The 18,100-nt window shown below is 40.7% G+C and overlaps 1 protein-coding gene across 8 annotated transcripts in view; it reads right to left on the bottom strand.

Annotated features, from left to right (window-relative positions):
- ATOSA (atos homolog A) overlaps positions 1-18,100 on the bottom strand; it is a 114,852-nt gene that overhangs the window by 81,897 nt on the left and 14,855 nt on the right. For 4 of the 8 annotated variants that reach the window (XM_082848764.1, XM_082848763.1, XM_082848762.1 and 1 more), the window contains exons 1-2: positions 4,167-4,738; positions 3,732-3,847 (exon numbers count right to left, since the gene is read on the bottom strand). In XM_082848764.1, the coding sequence (XP_082704890.1) occupies positions 3,732-3,747 (16 nt within the window). In that variant the 5' untranslated portion in view covers positions 3,748-3,847; positions 4,167-4,738. Of the gene's footprint in view, positions 1-3,731; positions 3,848-4,166; positions 4,739-5,165; positions 5,186-18,100 lie in introns of those variants that run through there. The other 4 variants (XM_082848760.1, XM_082848758.1, XM_082848761.1 and 1 more) reach the window with 3 other exon arrangements.

The raw sequence follows: 18,100 nt of genomic DNA on the forward strand, positions 1-18,100 counted from the left end.
AGAACCTGAGACTCTCAGAGATAAAGGAAATTAATGAAGATTACACAGCTAGCAAGTAATGGAACAAGGATACAAATACAGGTCTGATTCCAAAACCTGTGCTAATGATAACATCAAAGACTCATCTTTGGCAGCATTGCACAAGTAATGTTATATAACTGCTGAAAAATTTAGAAAAAGAAAAAAGAGGAAAAGAAAGATTTACCTCAGACTATAGTAAAATTCTATTGACTACTGTGAAACATGGCCATTGTACAGTAACATCTTAATTATCTGGAAGTACAGTAGAAGGTCTTTTAATTTTCACTTAATCAACTAGCAAGATTGTCCAATGCTTTCCATATCTTCCATAGAAGCAAACTGACAGACATGAGCAGCTAATAAGTTACTTTCCAGTTGCCTGCACACTTCTACTCCTACTAGTTGAGTTGTATGCTTAAGTAGTATCTGGTGTTTCTTCCCAAATCTGCTTATGTGAATTTATTTTAAAACTATATAAATCAATGAAATGAATGCACAAAAAGGTTATTTCTGTGAAAACTACGTTGAATGCTTTGGAAAGCACATATTTTGATGAACATAATTTTGATGAATATATATTCCCTCTCCTCCCAAAACAAATTTCTGTTGACTACACAAATATCCTTGTAATTCCTGGAGTACACAGACACCTATAAAGTTGTGTGAAACATTAAAAAAGAATTTAACACTTTTTAAATGTAAAATATTCCACCCTTGGATTTTTTTTCAGTCTTATTCCACTTTAAAGAAATTGAAAGTAGAAATCTTAGGTGTACATTTTTGGTGTGGTTTACATAGGGAAGATCATATCTAACTCTGAAAAACAGACCCCATTTCACCCCCCAAAAAAGGGCCTTGAGCCTACACCAAAAGACAAATGAAATAATTAAGGCTGTTATTTTTTCTGATTCCTCATTTAAACTTTTTAAATTAGCCAACCAACTACCACATGCAACCATGTAGGATAAGAGGGTCCTTTTGCACTCAGAAACTTTCTGAAGCACAGCTGTATACCACTAAGCAAATATCTCACAGTTTCTACACTAGAATTCGTATACTTTCTTAGGTTCTGAGTGAATATCTGAAGGTTTTCCTATTTATTCTCATTTTTTAGAGAACTCAGTGCCTAGCATGGTTATCTAGTTCTTTATCCCAGAGACTAAAAGCAGTAAAATTAAAAGGAGACAAGAATAAGCATATTGACAACAAAGACTGTTGACAGCATGGGAATTCAAAAATCAGATCTTAAAAAAAAATAGGCTGAAGTGGTTTAAGCTAGAGGAAAAAAAAAAATCTGTGTCCACATATCATGGAAAATATTTTTGGCATTTAAAGAGTAAAGTTTCAGTTATCCAGAAAATTCACTCATATAGAATAGCTTCTTAGATACCAATGTAGAAAAAGTGAAGTATTACTGTTGTCAAGCTCTCCCATAATTGTGCCTTGCCAACCACAGGTCAAGAAATCAATTCAATGGGTTATGCAAGCAATTTTCAACAACAGAAATAGAACAGAAAGTACAAGACCACACTGCACATAGTACGAGTAAGTATGTTTTGTGAAGTTTATTTCAGTATTTCTATACTACTTTGCAAAGTAAAAGATACTTCTTACTCTAGGTCCTGGTCAAAAGAAAGCCATGGGCCTAAAGACTCATATTATAAAATATAGTCACAATACTAAACTTTCAATCACCTCATTTTTACATCATAATGCTAAAGATAGCTACAATTTTAACGAGAAAAAAGTCTCTTTTTTAGGAGTCTTGATGCATAAATGTATTTACTTTTCCTAGTAATCTACATTAATATATAACATTTTATTGTGTTTAGTACTAGTTTTGGCTAAAATAGAGATTGTGTGCAAATACTATTTTTTTTAACTGCTTAGGGGACTTCCCTGGCGGTCCAGTGGGTAAGTCTCTGCCCTCCCAATGCAGGGGGTCCAGGTTCCATCCCTGGTCAGGAAACTAAATCCCGGGTGCATGAGGCAACTAAAAGATCCCGCGTGCCTCAACAAAGACCTGGTACAGCCAAAATTTTTAAAATAAACAAACAAACAAACAAACCTGCGTAGGACCTTAAAGCGACTTTTGCAACAACCACCAAAACAAAAACAAAAAACAAAGAGCAACTCTGATTTTCTTTGCTTGTTTATTTTGAGATGCAATTACCGACCTTGGTGCCATCTTTCCAAAGTCACAGATGAAATCTAAAAGTCTAAACTTGGCATTCTACACAAGCAACCTGCTTAGTAACAATATTCTTGCTAATACTTAATTCATACAAAGCTGATTTTAAGAAACAACCAAACACTTAAACTAATCCACTAAATTAAGTATGGCTTTCTCCACTTCTTTCTAGTACATTTTAAGACAGTATTACCAAAGATGTATTTTAATAGAAAAGAAAATTTGACTTTCTAATCCAGTTTGAAAAAATATATGGAAAAAATAACCAGTTTAATATATATCTTTTAAAATTATTTTATTTTATTCTTTTAAATTATCATTTATTGATTGATCGATTGACTGCCACGTCGAGGCCTGCGGGATCTTAGTTCCCCCACCAAGGATCAAACCTGTGCCCCCTGCAGAAGAAGCACGGAGTCCTAACCACTGGACTGCCAGGGAATTTCCCATATTTTTTTTTTTTTGCGGTACGCAGGCCTCTCACTGTTGTGGCCTCTCCCGCTGCGGAGCACAGGCTCCGGACACGCAGGCTCAGCGGCCATGGCTCACGGGCCCAGCCGCTCCGCGGCATGTGGGATCTTCCCGGACCTGGGCACGAACCTGTGTCCCCTGCATTGGCAGGCGGACTCTCAACCACTGCGCCACCAGGGAAGCCCTCCCATATCTTTTTTTAAATGAGCATCTAATTCATAAAGATAAATTAACATTTCCAATCTGAAAGTCTCAGATTTGGAAGGAACTCTGTCATCTAGTCCAACTCCCTACCAAATACATTAATCCTCTTCCTACAATGTTCCTTGGACTCAAATTCCCATATGACAACTCCTACTACCACTATATTAAAACCTTCTAAAGTTGGTCCTTGCAATGGCCAATCAAAAGCAGATTGATAAATGAGTTTTCAATTCCTTTGAAATCCTTGAGAAACACAGTGGATGTATTATTCCCATAAGTCCTGAAAATACAGTTTTGGAAAGGAAATGGCACATTTACAGTACTTATTATAGGGATTTCAGTAGCCCTGTGTATATACTGATATACTGGACAAAGCCCTGGAGTACTTTGCAAACTTTTAGAGTTTGCCTAAAGCACAAAAATCAGCAATGACAAATAATATTTGTGAACTCAATTTTAAATTTTCTCAGTTTATCAAGATCAAATTCTCAAGTTGAAAAAACTTTTAAACTTCTTTAAAATCGAAGTTAGATTGAACGTAAAAATGAGTAATGTAACTCTAAAATGATACCAAGTATTGTGGCAACAGATACACGTGCTGTTCTTGGCAATTTCATTTTTAATATCTCTTGAAACTAATACTTTGAAGACACTTTTGAAGAATGTATTCTCCCATCTAGTTCCTAACTCTTCCATGCGCCCTTCTCTACCTTACCAGCTGGAATCTGTAACAGAAACAAATAATCATATGTAATTCACAGAGAGTTGATCCTGCCGCAGAACTAGGTTAACTTTTCTAAAATGGGGCACAGAAAAAAAAATCCTACTTAAATCAATTATTTACCTCGGTCTGGCTTCATCTTCACGCCAATTTCCACCCAAGGTGCTGTGAAATACACGTGTGGGTTCTTTCAACAGGCTCGCCGCCGATTCTGTGGCTACTGCTCCGTTTTCAAAATGCTAAAAGAGATCAAAATAAAATTAATCTGGTCTTGCCCTCAACACTCGATCTTGCAAGAAAACTACTGCTAACAGGCCTCTCCCTGGCACTAAGCGCGGTGACAGCACCATCCGCAGGTCTGAAAAAAGCAAAACTCTGCACCGCCCTCCCCCATCTCCTCCGGACCAAGCACCCCTCTTCCCCGCCCCTGTGCTCTCCAGGCCAACGTGTCCTTCTTTGACACAGTGTTTCGGAACCAAAAGGAAGACCTATTTATAACCTGAAGGTACAGGCAGGGGAAAAAAAAAAAAAGGATTCAAACAACACAAGCTAACTAACCCCTTTGTAAGAAAAATACCGCTGGGAACAGTGGCACCTCCGCAGTGGCTGGTATAGAAATGCTCCGACCTGGTGACTTGGGCGCAGGAAACTCTTCAAGACCCCAAGCGCCTCGCCTACAGCTCCGCCCGCCCCGCCGGGCCTCACCTGTGTAGTTACCCTCTGGCTAGTCTTCCTGCCTCAACCGCGGCCAAGTTGACACAATGAGAGGGTCAGAAAGAAACGCGAGTCATCTCCTCGTGCCCAGCCCCCAGTTCCAAACGAACTCTACTGGGCTGTCCCGGGGCGCCCCTGCCACCCCCCGGCCCTGCGAGGTCTTCCCGGGAAGGTGTTTACGGCCGGGCGCTCGCCCCTGCTCGGCGCAGCCTGCCCGTGCGGCCCCCTTCCGTCCCGCCGCGGCCCTGATTTCCTTCAGCCGCGCCGTCCGGAGCGCCGCGCCAGCCCTTTTCCCCGCCGGAGAGTTGTTTTCATGGCTCCCTCGGCCGACCTCTGCTGACTAACTCGCTCTCCTCTCCCGTCCCAATCCCTCCTCCTCTTGGCACTTCTCTCCGCCGCTCGCCCAGCGGCTCACATCACACTCCCACCTCAGACGTGAGGCTCCGAGAGGCGCAGGGCCGGCGAGAGCGGAATGTGGCGCGCAGCGGCCCCCGGGGCTGCGTTAGAGGACCATGGGGGCCCGAGACAACAAGCCCGACGCGGCTCCCCGGCGCCCCTGTGGCCATCCACCCCCGCCTCGGCCGCCGCCTCGCTCCGCTCCCGGCGCTCAGCCCCTCGCCCTGCCTGCCCGACTCGCACCCGAGCCCCGCTGCCCCCGGGCTTCGCCTGCCCGTCGCCCCGGCCGGCCCGCTCGCCCCGCGCCTCTGCCAGCTCTTCGCCCGCCCGCTGCCTCTAGCTCTGGAGCCCCAGCTCCCGGTCCCCCTCGCTCGCCCAGTTCTTTCTCTTCAGTTCGCCCTGTCAAAACACTGCCCGGGTCACGTGTCCCAACAACAGCCAACCCACCGCTCGTCACTTCCTCCCCGGCGGCCTCCGAGGCGGGCGCCCGGTTGTTATGGCAACGCTCCCCGCGCCCCGGGGCGCTAGCCTGGGGGCCTGGGTTCCCTTGCTGGTGCTGCAGCCTGCGAAGGGCCGGCGGAGCCCGGGAGGCCCGAGAGGCGCCCGGCGCTTTGGCCGCGCTCGCCTCCTGCCTGCGCTCCGAGCTGGCTGCGGCGCTTCTGGGACCAGGAACCGGAGCTGCGCTATTAGAGCACAGGGTAACTGGGGAGATGTCATCCGAGGGCCTGCCCCAGACGTGGAGGATAATTATAGTCTCCTCCTCCTCCTCCACACTGGATGCTGGCGCAGAGTTGTGACCCAGCCCCAAGGGGCTTGCAGTGCACGGTGGAAGTCGGGTCTAATTAATGTGGCCAAGACAGGAGAGTGGGCAGCCATACGCTGCAGGGATTGGGGAGTTTAAGAGCAAAAACCCTCCCCAACCAGATTTTTTTCAAATCACCAGGGATTTTAGTAGGATTCTGAACCCAAGCTCTAGAGGCCTTCACTGTGCTAAAAATAACTTTTATAACCTCTAAAACACTGACTCATGGCAGGAGGACACTTTTGACACCGTGTTATTGTTAGGGAGCTGTAATTTTGTTGTTGTGCTATAACAATGTGACATGATGACATTTCGTGTTGCGATGTTGTATCATCATTTCAACACAAACAGATGACAAGGATCTGCTGTAATTAAAACAAGCAATCCTAACAAGGGCTGAAGCTATTAGCTACTCAGTTTATAGACAAAGTACACATGGGGTTGTGAGCTCAAAACAGAGACAAAGAGAAGTACAAAATTTGCAATCCTCTTTGGTTTCATTTAGAAAAAGCCTTTTTTTTTTAAGAAATAATTTTGCATACAAGAATCACAACAGGCAAGTACTAGGTTAGGTTTAAAGGTGATTTACTTTAGTCTTTGTACTCTTCTGAGGTTTCCAAAGTTTTACAGGAAGTATGTTTACTTCTACATCAGAAAAGTTTTTGTAAATTACAAGATTGGGATTGCATTTTTTTTGCCTCAGATCTATTAAATACATGAAATTTTTATTATGAAGAAAACAATATTTTCTGGATGTTTTCATATGCACAGTAAAATTACATATGCACCTGCAATTAAAAACCTTAACTCTAAGATTGCAACTAATCAAAACAGGACAGAACATTTAGGAAGGTAACATTCATCTTCATTGGAAATGTTCTGGCATCCTGAAGATGAAACTTCTGACAAATGGCAACAGTTCCTTTATGTAATAGCTGCAAATGTTAACTCCCAGTGGATTTGACTTTGATATTACAGAATACTGTAGTATGTAGTTTCTTTTATGAACTGAAGCTTTACTTGTTCTAACATCACTTCTCAATTAACCTTGGTAATGGGAGACAGAAAGAGCAGTTAAAGATAATCCAAAATCCTAAATTTAGCACAACAGCTGGGACCAGATAACAGCTATTGTAAAGGCTTACTGGGTGAACAGGCAGCAAGATTTGTGATTTAGCTCCTCTTCCTCTGCCGATTTTGCAAGAGGTATAAAGACCAGAAAAATGTTGAGAGTAGAAGCTGAGAATATTGGATAATCTGGAAAACAATTCTCTTTTAAACAATTAAGTTTTTTTTTTGTTTTTTGGTTTTTTTTGCGGTACATGGACCTCTCACCGCTGTGGCCTCTCCCGTTGTGGAGCACAGGCTCCGGACGCGCAGGCTCAGCGGCCATGGCCCACGGGCCCAGCCGCTCTGCGGCATGTGGGATCTTCCCAGACCGGGGCACGAACCTGTGTCCCCCTCATCGGCAGGCAGATTCCCAACCACTGTGCCACCAGGGAAGCCCTAAACAATTAGGTTCTAACAGCACATGGATAAATGATGCTGTCTGAACATTTGTTAGACTACCTTGAAGCTTTTTATTGAGAATCTTAAATTTGTTGAAAAATTGGAAAAATATTTTAAAAGAGGTGTATTTTTGACTCATTCATTCATTTTTCAAATTATTTTTTCACTCAGCCTACATTTATGGAGTACTCACTCTCTGCTAGGCATATGCCAGTTTCTGAGAGCACAAAAGTCACCAAAAACAGGGTCATTACTCTCATGGAGCTTACAGTATTGATTACTACAGTTGCATAGCCGAAGTCAAGTCACATTCTACAGCCTCTTTTAACCTATAAAAATGAGGGGTTTGGACTCAGGCAGTAAATAATCTCTTTCCTTTCTAATTCTAAAACAATCCTGTAATTGTATAAAACATTTGTAGAATGGTTGGAAATAAGGACCTACCTACCATGGCAACTCTAAGTGTTGGTGGTAAAGTGTGTTTGCACCTTGGAGCACTCAAGCAAAACAAACATCTCTGGTTCCTGCTTGGTGAGGTGTGAAAGTGGGTGAAGAAAGCAAGTCAAAACAGCTGGCAGGGGGCTTCCCTGGTGGCGCAGTGGTTAAGAATCTGCCTGCCAATGGAGGGGACATGGTCTCGGTCCCTGGTCCAGGAAGATCCTGCATGCCGGGGAGCAACTAAGCCTGTGTGCCGCAACTACTGAGCCTGTGCTCTAGAGCCCATGAGCCACAAGTACTGAAGCGCGCATGCCTAAAACCCATGCTCCGCAACAAGAGAAGCCACTGAAATGCGAAGCCTGTGCACCGCAACGAAGAGTAACCCCCTCTCGCCGCAACTAGAGAAAGCCCGCGCGCAGCAACGAAGACCCAACGCAGCCAAAAATTAAATAAATAAATAACTATTTTTTAAAAAACAGCTGGCAGGAACCTTTCCCCTTTTGCATCTGATTTGCTCTCCATTTTGCTTTCCCCTAGTGTTGCAAAGACTTGAGTAATTAACTTCAAAAAAGTTAGCTCATCTTCAGCTAGGAGGTAATCCCCTCAATTTTGATATGTTTTGCTGACATGGGCAGTGTATAACAAAACTGTGTGTTTAATGGAGGTGTTTTACTAACTAAGGTGATGAGGATTACTGGTTTGCTCACTTTATTAGTACAAGGCTGTTACTGTTACCAAGGTCATGGAACCAGTCCAGGCTACCAGAATGAGCTCCACCAAAGCAGGGACTGGTGCATTTTTCTTCTTGTATCTCTAACACCAAGCATAGGACCTAGTACAGAGTAGGAGCTCAATACATGTCAACCTTTGTATTCACCAATAAAATATTCTCGTACATGCCCACAAACTGTACCTCCAATACCAGTTGGCATTTACTCCCTAGTGGGATAAAACTAGATAGAGAGCTGGGAAATCAGTGGGTGGCACAAACTTCATACATGAAGGATAAGTTTTCATTATACTTTTGGTATTGTCTTATAATAGTAGGAGCTCGTTGTGGGTTGAATTGTGCCTTCCAAAATGATATATTGATGTTCTAACCCTGATACCTGTGAATGTGACCTTATTTGGATTTAGGGTCTTTGCAGATGTAATCAAGTTAAGATGTAGTCATGCTGGAGTGGGGTGGGCCCTAAATCCAATTACAAGTGTCCTTATAAAGTGAGAGAGATTTGACGACAGAGGAGAGACAAGGAAGATGGCCATGCGACCAGGCAACAGAGATTGGAATGATGCAGCTGCAAGCCAAAGAATGCAGGAGGTTACCACGAGCCACCAGAGTCTAGTAAGAGGCAAGGAAGGATTCTTCTCCAGAAATTTCAGAGGGAGCATGTCCCTGCCAGTATCTTGCTTTTGTCCTTTGCATCTTCAGAACTGTGAGGGAATAAATTTCTGTTGTCTTAAGCCACTCAAGTTTGTTGTATTTTGTTACCGTAGCCCTAGGAAACTAATATAAAACTCCAGCAAAGAATATTGCCATAATTTTTTCTTGGCCTATAAGTTGCATTGCTGATATTGCAAGTTTTCTAAAGTTTCCAGATTCTGAATGGTCACCAAATCATGGAGATCTTTAATTCTATAAAAATTACAGTAAATAGTTGGAAATGTGAAGAAAATCTCTCTAGTGTCACAAAAGAAAACCTTATGATCATGAATAATAAGTGGTTGAGAATCATCACATGAAAATACACTGTTTTAGATATGGAGATTGGTAGATCTGTTTTCACCATATTGTGGAAATAAAGACTAGTAGAATTAACTGCAATGTATAGATAAATCTTCTAAGGTAAGTAAAAAAATATCAAACTGTGTACTTTTAGTTCCTGAAGCAACAAGAGGAAAGTCACGCTATCTTTTCTGTACCAAAATTGTTTCTGATTGTTCAGTCATATTTATTACAGTTCATTTCTTCCTAAGGGAGAAAGGTCGTGGAGTCGTTGCTAAGGTATTGTTCTCATGTAAGCAACCCTCCACCTTCTTTTAAATCGGTTGGCTGATTTGTCCTTTTTTGAGACTCCTGTTTGTCCACCTTCTTTAACCACGGGTATAAGGAAGTGAAAAATGATTCTTTCTGGTTCCTGCTTGCAGAAAGTGACTGTAGTACTCAGAAATATGAAAGCTTCTAAACTTCAAGCCATGGGAACCTTTCATCTGAAGGTTTGCTGAGCAGCTAGAGGTCTCTGAGCCATCAAGACTTAAGATCTTTTCAAAAGTTAAAAATAATTGTTCATTTTTGTGACAGTAATTGTGCTCAGCACTTCACATATATTATACATTTGATCCTGAGAGGGTGATATTATCTTGTAGATTAGGAAACTGGGGCTCTGAGATGAGTAAGTTTCCCAAGGCTGCAGTTAATAAGTAGAAGCAGCCTGCTTCCTAAGTGGGCTCATTTAATTTCCATTACAACATGATAAAGTAGGTTAAATTATTCCAAATTTTTCAAATGGGGAAACTAATACTCAGAAACATTTGAGAATGGTTGCACATTTGGAATGTAAATTGGTTTATGTAAACTTAAGCTCAGTGCTTTGAGATATAAGTTCTAAATAGAATGGCTGTGGTTGGTTTGTTATATGTAAACTCCAAAGAGCAAATAGTCACACTTAGTTAATAACAGCGGCTAATATTTCTTGAGCATTTAAGTAGTAAGCACTATACTGAGTGCTTTATAGGTATTAGTTCATTTAATCCTCACAATATCCCCATGAAATATTATTATTCCTATTTTATAATCAGATAAACAGGAAAAGGGAAGTTAAATAACATGCCAAAAGTCAAGCAATTAGGAAGTGTCAGAGCCAGGATTCACACCCAAGGAGCATGACTGTGGAGCTTATGTCCTTAACTACCACCTAGTACTGGTCCCATATAGTTTGGTTTTCCTCCTAAACCCTGTATCTTCCTGCCACTGGGCTTTTGCCATTTCCCCCACAAAATGTTCCTCCCCAGTTCCTATCTAAACCCTTGTGGACTTTCAGGGCCCAAAATCTTACTTCACAATGCCTTCTAACGCCCACACTCACACACACCCATCTGTCTTTTCTATGAACTCATGTTTTATTCATGATGTTAAAACCACATACTATATATTTTTTTATCTTTTTACGGGCAGAGATGAACTGTGACCTCGGGTTCCTTTTTATTTCTTGTGTTGACTGACACCAAACTGGGCACAAAGCCTGAAGTAATTACTGAAGACCTGAGGCCATCACTATTCTCTAGAACTACTCCAGCCAATACAGTAGCCACTGGTCACATGTGGCTACTGAGCACTTGTAATGTGACTAGTGAAACTGAGAAACTGAGTTTTCCATTTTAATTTAAATATAAACTGAATGACTGGTTCTTGATTCCATGATTAGAAAAGTATGTTTGGAACAACTTAGGTTTATGAATCTACTTTTTCCAACTGCAAATTGTAGGAAATATAAATATAGATCAATTATTTCTTTTTTTTCAACAAAATTTTTTATTGTAGCAAAATTCACATAACATAAAATTCACCATTTTAACCATTTTAAAGTGTACAGTTTAGTGGCAATTAGAACATTCACAATGTTGTGCAACCATCACCACTATCAGTTCCAGAACATTTCCAATGCCCTAAAAAAACCCTTGTACCCACCATTCAGCAGTCACTCTTCATCCTCCCTCCCCCAAGTCCCTGGTACCCACAACTCTGCTTCCTGTCTGTATGGATTTGCCTCTGTTGCACATTTCACATAAATAGATCAACCAACATTTTTCAGGCTCAGCACCTGCTAGGCACCAAGGGTATGAAGATAAATATGACAATCTGCTCTTAATGAGATCACTTTCAACTGGGATGAAACAGATTTTAAAAAATCATAGTAGAATGTGATGTGACGATTATTGTAATCAAAATATGAACATTGTGAGAAAACAGATGAGGGAGATAAGGGATGCTGCAAGAAGTAAGATTTGAATTTGGGCATGGGGGCAGAAGTTTGCTAGACCAGTGAGGGCTGGGCAGGAGGGTGGTGTAGAAAAGAGGGAGCTGGAGTAGGACAGGGAGAGTGTGACCAAGGCACTATATCAATTATTTCTAATGAAAATTTAGCATCCAAATTGAAATGTGCTGAAAGTCTGAAATATACACCAGATTTCAAAGACTTAGGAAAAGTACAAAAAAAGGAATATAAAATATTAATACTCTAAAAATGTTGATTATGTGTTGAAATGATCCTATTTTAGATAGATTTGGTTTCTTTTAAAAATGTTTTTAATGTGGCTACTGGGAAATGTAAAGTTACATATGTAATTCACATAATACTTCTATTAGACAACACTGCTCTAGGACTTGGTAGCTTAGTAGCAGCAACACAAAAGACATTTGAAAATCAGCTGTGCTCCCCAACCAAGTGATGCCTTCTAGCAGTTCAAATTTAGGGCTAAGGGAACTTACTGCTTGCTCTAGTCCTATCAAGAGTTCTATGCATCCTAAGCAGAAATAGAGACACAGATGTAGAGAACAAACGTATGGATACCAAGGGGGAAGGGGAGGTGAATTGGGAGATGGGAATTGACATATATACACTATTGATACTATGTATAAAATAGGCAACTGATGGGAACATACTGTAAAGCACAGGGAACTCTACTCAATGCCCTTCAGTAACCTAAATGGGAAGGAAATCGAAAAAAGAGAGGATATATGTATATATATAGCTGATTCACTTTGCTGTACAGTAGAAACTAACACATTTTAAAGCAACTATACTCCAATGAAAATTTTTTAAAAAAAGAGTTCTATGCATCCTATGGGAATTCCCTGGTGGTCCAGTGGTTAGGGCTTGGTGCTTTCACTGCAGAGGGCATGGGTTCAATCCCTGGTCAGGGAAATAAGATCCTGCAAGCATAGCGGTGAGGCCACACACACACACAAAATTTCTATGCATCATAATGAGACTTGAACGCACCACAAAATGGTGAGAGCATACCTTAGATATAGTAGACACAGTAGTGAATGACCCTTCCAAACACACATGTTAAATTCAGTAGTGTTTTCATAGAAATTATTTTCCCTTTTGTGCCTGTTAAAGGATCACACACAGAACTATCTTGCCCCCAAACAGTGTGAGCTATTTTCAGAAGCAGTGATGGGTGGATTTCAGTTAAACTCTCCATGAGCTGGTAGAGACATTAAGTCTAATATAAATCAAGTTACTGATCCTTTAAATCTTTTCATCAGAATATATCAATTCATTGCATCCTCATGCGAATTCTATGACAGTGTTTTTCACTGTAAAAAAAAAAAATCCATACCATTTGACTTGAATGTAGATATAAACAACAACAGTGACCTCTGTTTCAAAATGTGTATGATAAGACACAGCAGTGTAAAGCAACTATACTCCAATTTTTAAAAATGTATGTGATAAACTAAATGATTAGATATTTCAGAAAAAGTATTTTGAGCAGAGTCTTATTCTTCCAAAAGTTTTTAAAGAAGCCATCTTAGGTTATTATGCTATTAGGTTTTTAAGAAAGAAAAAAGAGTGTAAGACTATACAAAAATAATGCAGAAAATCTCCAACTCCTTTTTACAAATGGGAAAACTCATAACTGAAACTAAATTCTTCACATGCAATTGATAGAGCATGATAGAACAATTTGTAATATAATTTTTCAAATCAAATTTCTGCTGCTTCTGCCAGAACCAAAAAGCTCAATGCAGCATAAAAAGAATTCTAGAAGTGATTCCTTTATTTGCCTGCTGTGTATATCTCAATAATTTCATTCTGCCATGCTTCAGAGAGAAGAGAACATTAGCTGCCTTCTTATTCCAAATTTCACAGGCAAAATTCTGTACTTGCAACTCAGTGTAATTGGTCTTTATTTCCAAAACGTCATTTCTGTCTGACATAAGTTTAATTCAATTTGGCATTCATTGAATTTTGAATGCCAAATACTTTGTCGGGCTCTAGAGAAAAAGAGGCCAGAAAAGCAAGTACTTACACTCCAAAAGCTTTATTAATCTAAAAAGGAGGTGGCAATGTAAATAAATAACTGCAATTTATTTGATAGCAGCAAAAAATTCATGCATAAAGAAAACAGCTGTCACAAAGAAGGAAAGTTGCTTCTCTCTAGGAGAAGGAGTTGCTTAGGAAGGAAAAGGAACATATTAGCTATGCTTTGGAGCATGAAGGAGTCATCATCAGACAAGCAAAATGGGGTGGGATGCAGATGGGGGAAGTTGTTCCTAGCATGTCACTCCAGCATGTTACTGAGGCATGATAGAATATATTTTGATCAAGATGCCATATTAGGTCAGATTCAAGAAAGTTAAATGAAAGTGATAGGTACAATATCAGACAGCCCCCCCCCCTTTTGCCATTGGCCGCAGTTCTTCATCCCTCCACGTCTCCATGCTTTTCCCTTGTAACTTGCAGTCTCTCCCAGTAATAGGTCAGAATACATTGCCCAGATCCTGGTTCAGCCACACTACTTACCCTGACAAATAGAATGAGGCTAACATGATAGTTTTGAGCTAGACCTTAAGAGGCCTTAGCTGTGTGCTCTCTTGTGCTTCTACCATTTCCATGAAAAACAGATACCAGGGCTAACCTGCAGGTCCCTGGAAGATGAGAGACAAATGGAAGGAACTTTAGCCACCTCACGTGACCCACAGATCATTCCAGCTTTGATTAGCAGTACCACCATAGCCAACCCATACACCCAAGAATATGAATCGTTGTTTTAAGCCACTAAGGTTTGGAGTGGTTTGTTACACAGCATTTTTGAGGCATTAGAAAACCAATACAGCCGTAGCAATGAATTTGGGTTTTACCTTGTGGATGACAGAAAACTATAAAGGATTTTTAAATGAATAGTTAGATTGTTTCAGAAAGATGGCTTCAGCAACAAAGTGGAAGATGGAGACGGAAAGAGATGGTGGCAAAAAAGCTACTACAGGGCTTCCCTGGTGGCGCAGTGGTTGAGAGTCCGCCTGTGATGCAGGGGATGTGGGTTCATGCCCCAGTCCGGGAAGATCCCACGTGCCGTGGAGCGGCTGGGCCTGTGAGCCATGGCCACTGAGCCTGCGCCTCCGGAGCCTGTGCTCCATAACGGGAGAGGCCACAACAGTGAGAGTCTCGCGTACCGCAAAAAAAAAAAAAAAGCTACTACAGTTGCCCAATCCTGAGAGTATGCAGACCTGAACTAAGGCACTGGCAGTGGGAATAAAGTAGAGAAGACAGACTGGAGAGAGGTTTAGCTGATAGAACTAATAGAATTTGGGTGGTGACTGGTTTGTAGGCAGAGAGAGAGGGCAGCCTTCCCACGCTTACCACGCCATCCTACCCTGGCTCAGAATAGTTGATGAATCACCATGTACTTTTAGACAGGAAAAATCAGATGGCCACTGAAGACTGGGGTAGGGGTGGGCAACAGGGGATAATGTATTTAATTTAGATACATTAAGTTTGAAAAACCTGTAATCATCTAGACAGACAGTATGAAAGCAGAGGAAAATTCTGCTCCGAAGCTTGGGGATGAGGTCTCATCTGAATGCGTAGTGCTCAGAAACCATCACCATAACAAATGGTGGGTACTCCATGGGATAGAAGAAGGTGCTATCATGGGATGGAAGAAGGAAGGTGCTCAGAAATGGTGGCTGCTGCGGAGAAGTCAAATAAGGTAAGGGAAATATTCTTTTGATTTAGCAATCATGTCACCCTTAAGAGAAGAAACAATTTTGAAACTGTTTTAACAGATGGACAGCAGTAGCAGTAGCCTGGGTCCAATTAAACTCATTGTCTATTCAGAAAATAACCCATAGTTGGGAAATTCACAGCACCAGTGCTTTGAATCAGATCACTACTTTACACCAGGTCAGTCAGTGTGGCATAATTCTGAGAACAGTTGATATTTGACTATGAGCACATGTTTTGGGAATTTAAAATCATTTGCGCTATATCCCAGAAACACCATTATCCTTGATTTCATGAAGTGCACCAGCAAAATCCAACATGCAGAGATTTCACAGAAATTGTTTTTCTGAGAGTAATGTACTTCAGAAATGTTTTCTGATTTATAGGAGTGTCACATATGAAAAACCAGAAAAAACCCTCCCCAGCTCTTATTCATAAGTGCCCATATATTGAATTTCTCTTCAGTGTGCTATATACATGACATTTTTCTCTCAGTAAATCATGGTTCATTTCTGTCTCTTCATCAGAATACACCATGGTGATTCTAGGAAACGTGATTGGGTATTGATGGCTTGTCTAGTAAGTGAAATCCACACAGCAAAGATGTGGCAATGTGAATGTAAACTACAACTCGTGTGGCGGTCTGGATTGTTAGATATTGATATGGGACAGGCCCTGGTTATTGCTTTTAACAGTAAGGCAGTACTAGGCCGTGCAAACTGCCTCAGGGTACCTGCCTCATTTGTGGCCCCCCTTTTGCCATGTGACCTTACCCCCTTTGCCACAGGTGACTGAACCAAGGATCATTACCTGAGCTGAAGGCAACACTATATAGGTTGGCAAGTGACCTGTGAAGTGGCTCAGTGCTAGAGAACTAAGCCCAGCAGGAGTACCATTATATTGGTTAATGACTGGCTAATCATATTCATTATGATGGTGGTGGTGGGAGGGTAGTGATGTACTTCAGACATGCAGAGTTAGTGGCAGCTGAGCAAACACAGAGGCCTCCTTAATGGTGAACAATGGGAAAGGGGGCAACAGACACCCAATTCTGAAAGAGCATTAACTGCTCTTAACCCAAGAGCTGCAATTAGGCTGCTAGAGGTGTTGCCAGTCCCAAATGATGGAAATGATGGTCAGTCGGCTGTATACCTGTTGGGATTTTTTTTAATCTTCCTTTTATGGCTCCATGAATCCTTCCAATAAACCCCTATAACACAGGCAATTTGAAGATCTCTGATACTTGAAATTTGAAAGCATCTAACATAATTTTACATTGCTTTTTATCGTGAGTAACAATGTTGAGATACATTATTGAATTAGGGTCCCTACACACATCAATTAATTATTCAATCAACAATATGTACTGATTACCTACTATGTGCCAGATGCGTACTAGCATTAGGAATTTAGTAGTAAACAAGATTGACATGACCCCTTCTTGTATGGTGCTATGGTCTAGCCTGGAATACGTAGACTACTTGGGTCTTAATACGTACTATATGGACAAACCTAAACTTAATATGTCTCACAAGCTTGTGATCTACAATTGTTTTTCTTGTTTTAAATATTTATGGTTTTCCAAGTATATGACATTGATAAGGGTATAGCATTAATACTTGTGTTAATACTTTGGTCTAAGGATACTTACATTTATATCTGAATAACAGTTCAGAGCTTTCTAAGATTTACCATATTAGAAACAGAGCAAACAACAGAAATCAGGGTTAAAAAAACTATTAACTATTAACTAGAACCTGGCCCCTAAGTACAGCCAGAAGTATAGTAACAAGATGAGGCTTGTATATAGAAATCAACCGAAGAGAATAAAGTGATGACATTTGTATGCCAGTATTTTGCAACAGTGGTAACGTGCCACCTATAAATGAGAGTGAGTCCTGAAGTAGAAAGGCTGAACATTTTTCTTTGCCTTAAATAAAAGATAAACTAAAAATTAATGGCATGGATTGCCCAAGATAACACGGCTGAAAATAAAGGGATAGGTGATTCATTAAACTAGATTGAAGAAAAATGGAGAAGATGGAATCTGGTGCTTGGTGAAACTGAAATCTCAAGGAATTGACATTGATGTATCCTGTTGGTAACTCAATAGTCAAGCAAAAAATTTTAATGCTATATTTCTTAGGCTGACTAAATTAAGAGTGAATGTCTTTCTCAGTGGAGATAAGATGGTCCAGTGAGAGTAGAGAGTTGGGGGAACACTGTTAAGTTCTTCAGAGTTTCTCGCACTCTATTATTTTACTTGGAGCATCAAGGGACTGAAATACTCTTAGTTATATTTTACCATTAAAACTTTTTCATGTTTACCTTCCAAGATACTCAAATCCCTAAGCCCCTGAACTTCTAATTGCTGTATGAGAGTTAGTCTGGTTGCTATAGTAATGCTATGGAAATTATCTCTTGTTGTCTTCAATTCAATAGGTTGCAGTTTAAAGGTCTGCAGCTCTAAGCAGAGAACACAGACAACAATGGAAATTAAAGAGATGACATAACCACAGCTACAGAAGATAATTTAATTAGCACAAAATTTTATTTACATAATTTATATAATTAATTATAAAATTAATATGAAGTGGATAATCTTACAGAAAATATAAACTTATAATATGGAATCAAGAATAGGTAGAGAACCTGACTAGACTAATCATCATCTAAGAAATAGAAAAGTTAGTCAAATATCTACTTCTTCAAAAAAGATAACAGGCCCAGAAGAGTTTGGGAGAGTTCTGCCAAACCACTGAAGAACAGGTAATTCTTTTGTTATACAAACTGTCCAGGGCAAAGAAAAGGATAAAAAGCTTTCTATTTCATTCTGAGACCAACATAATCCTGATAACAACCCAAAATGGAAAGTACTGTTTCCCCCCCAAAACCCC

Source organism: Leucopleurus acutus (genome assembly GCF_964270905.1).
Source record: "Leucopleurus acutus genome assembly, chromosome: 1".
Classification (NCBI taxonomy): Eukaryota; Metazoa; Chordata; class Mammalia; order Artiodactyla; family Delphinidae; genus Leucopleurus; species Leucopleurus acutus.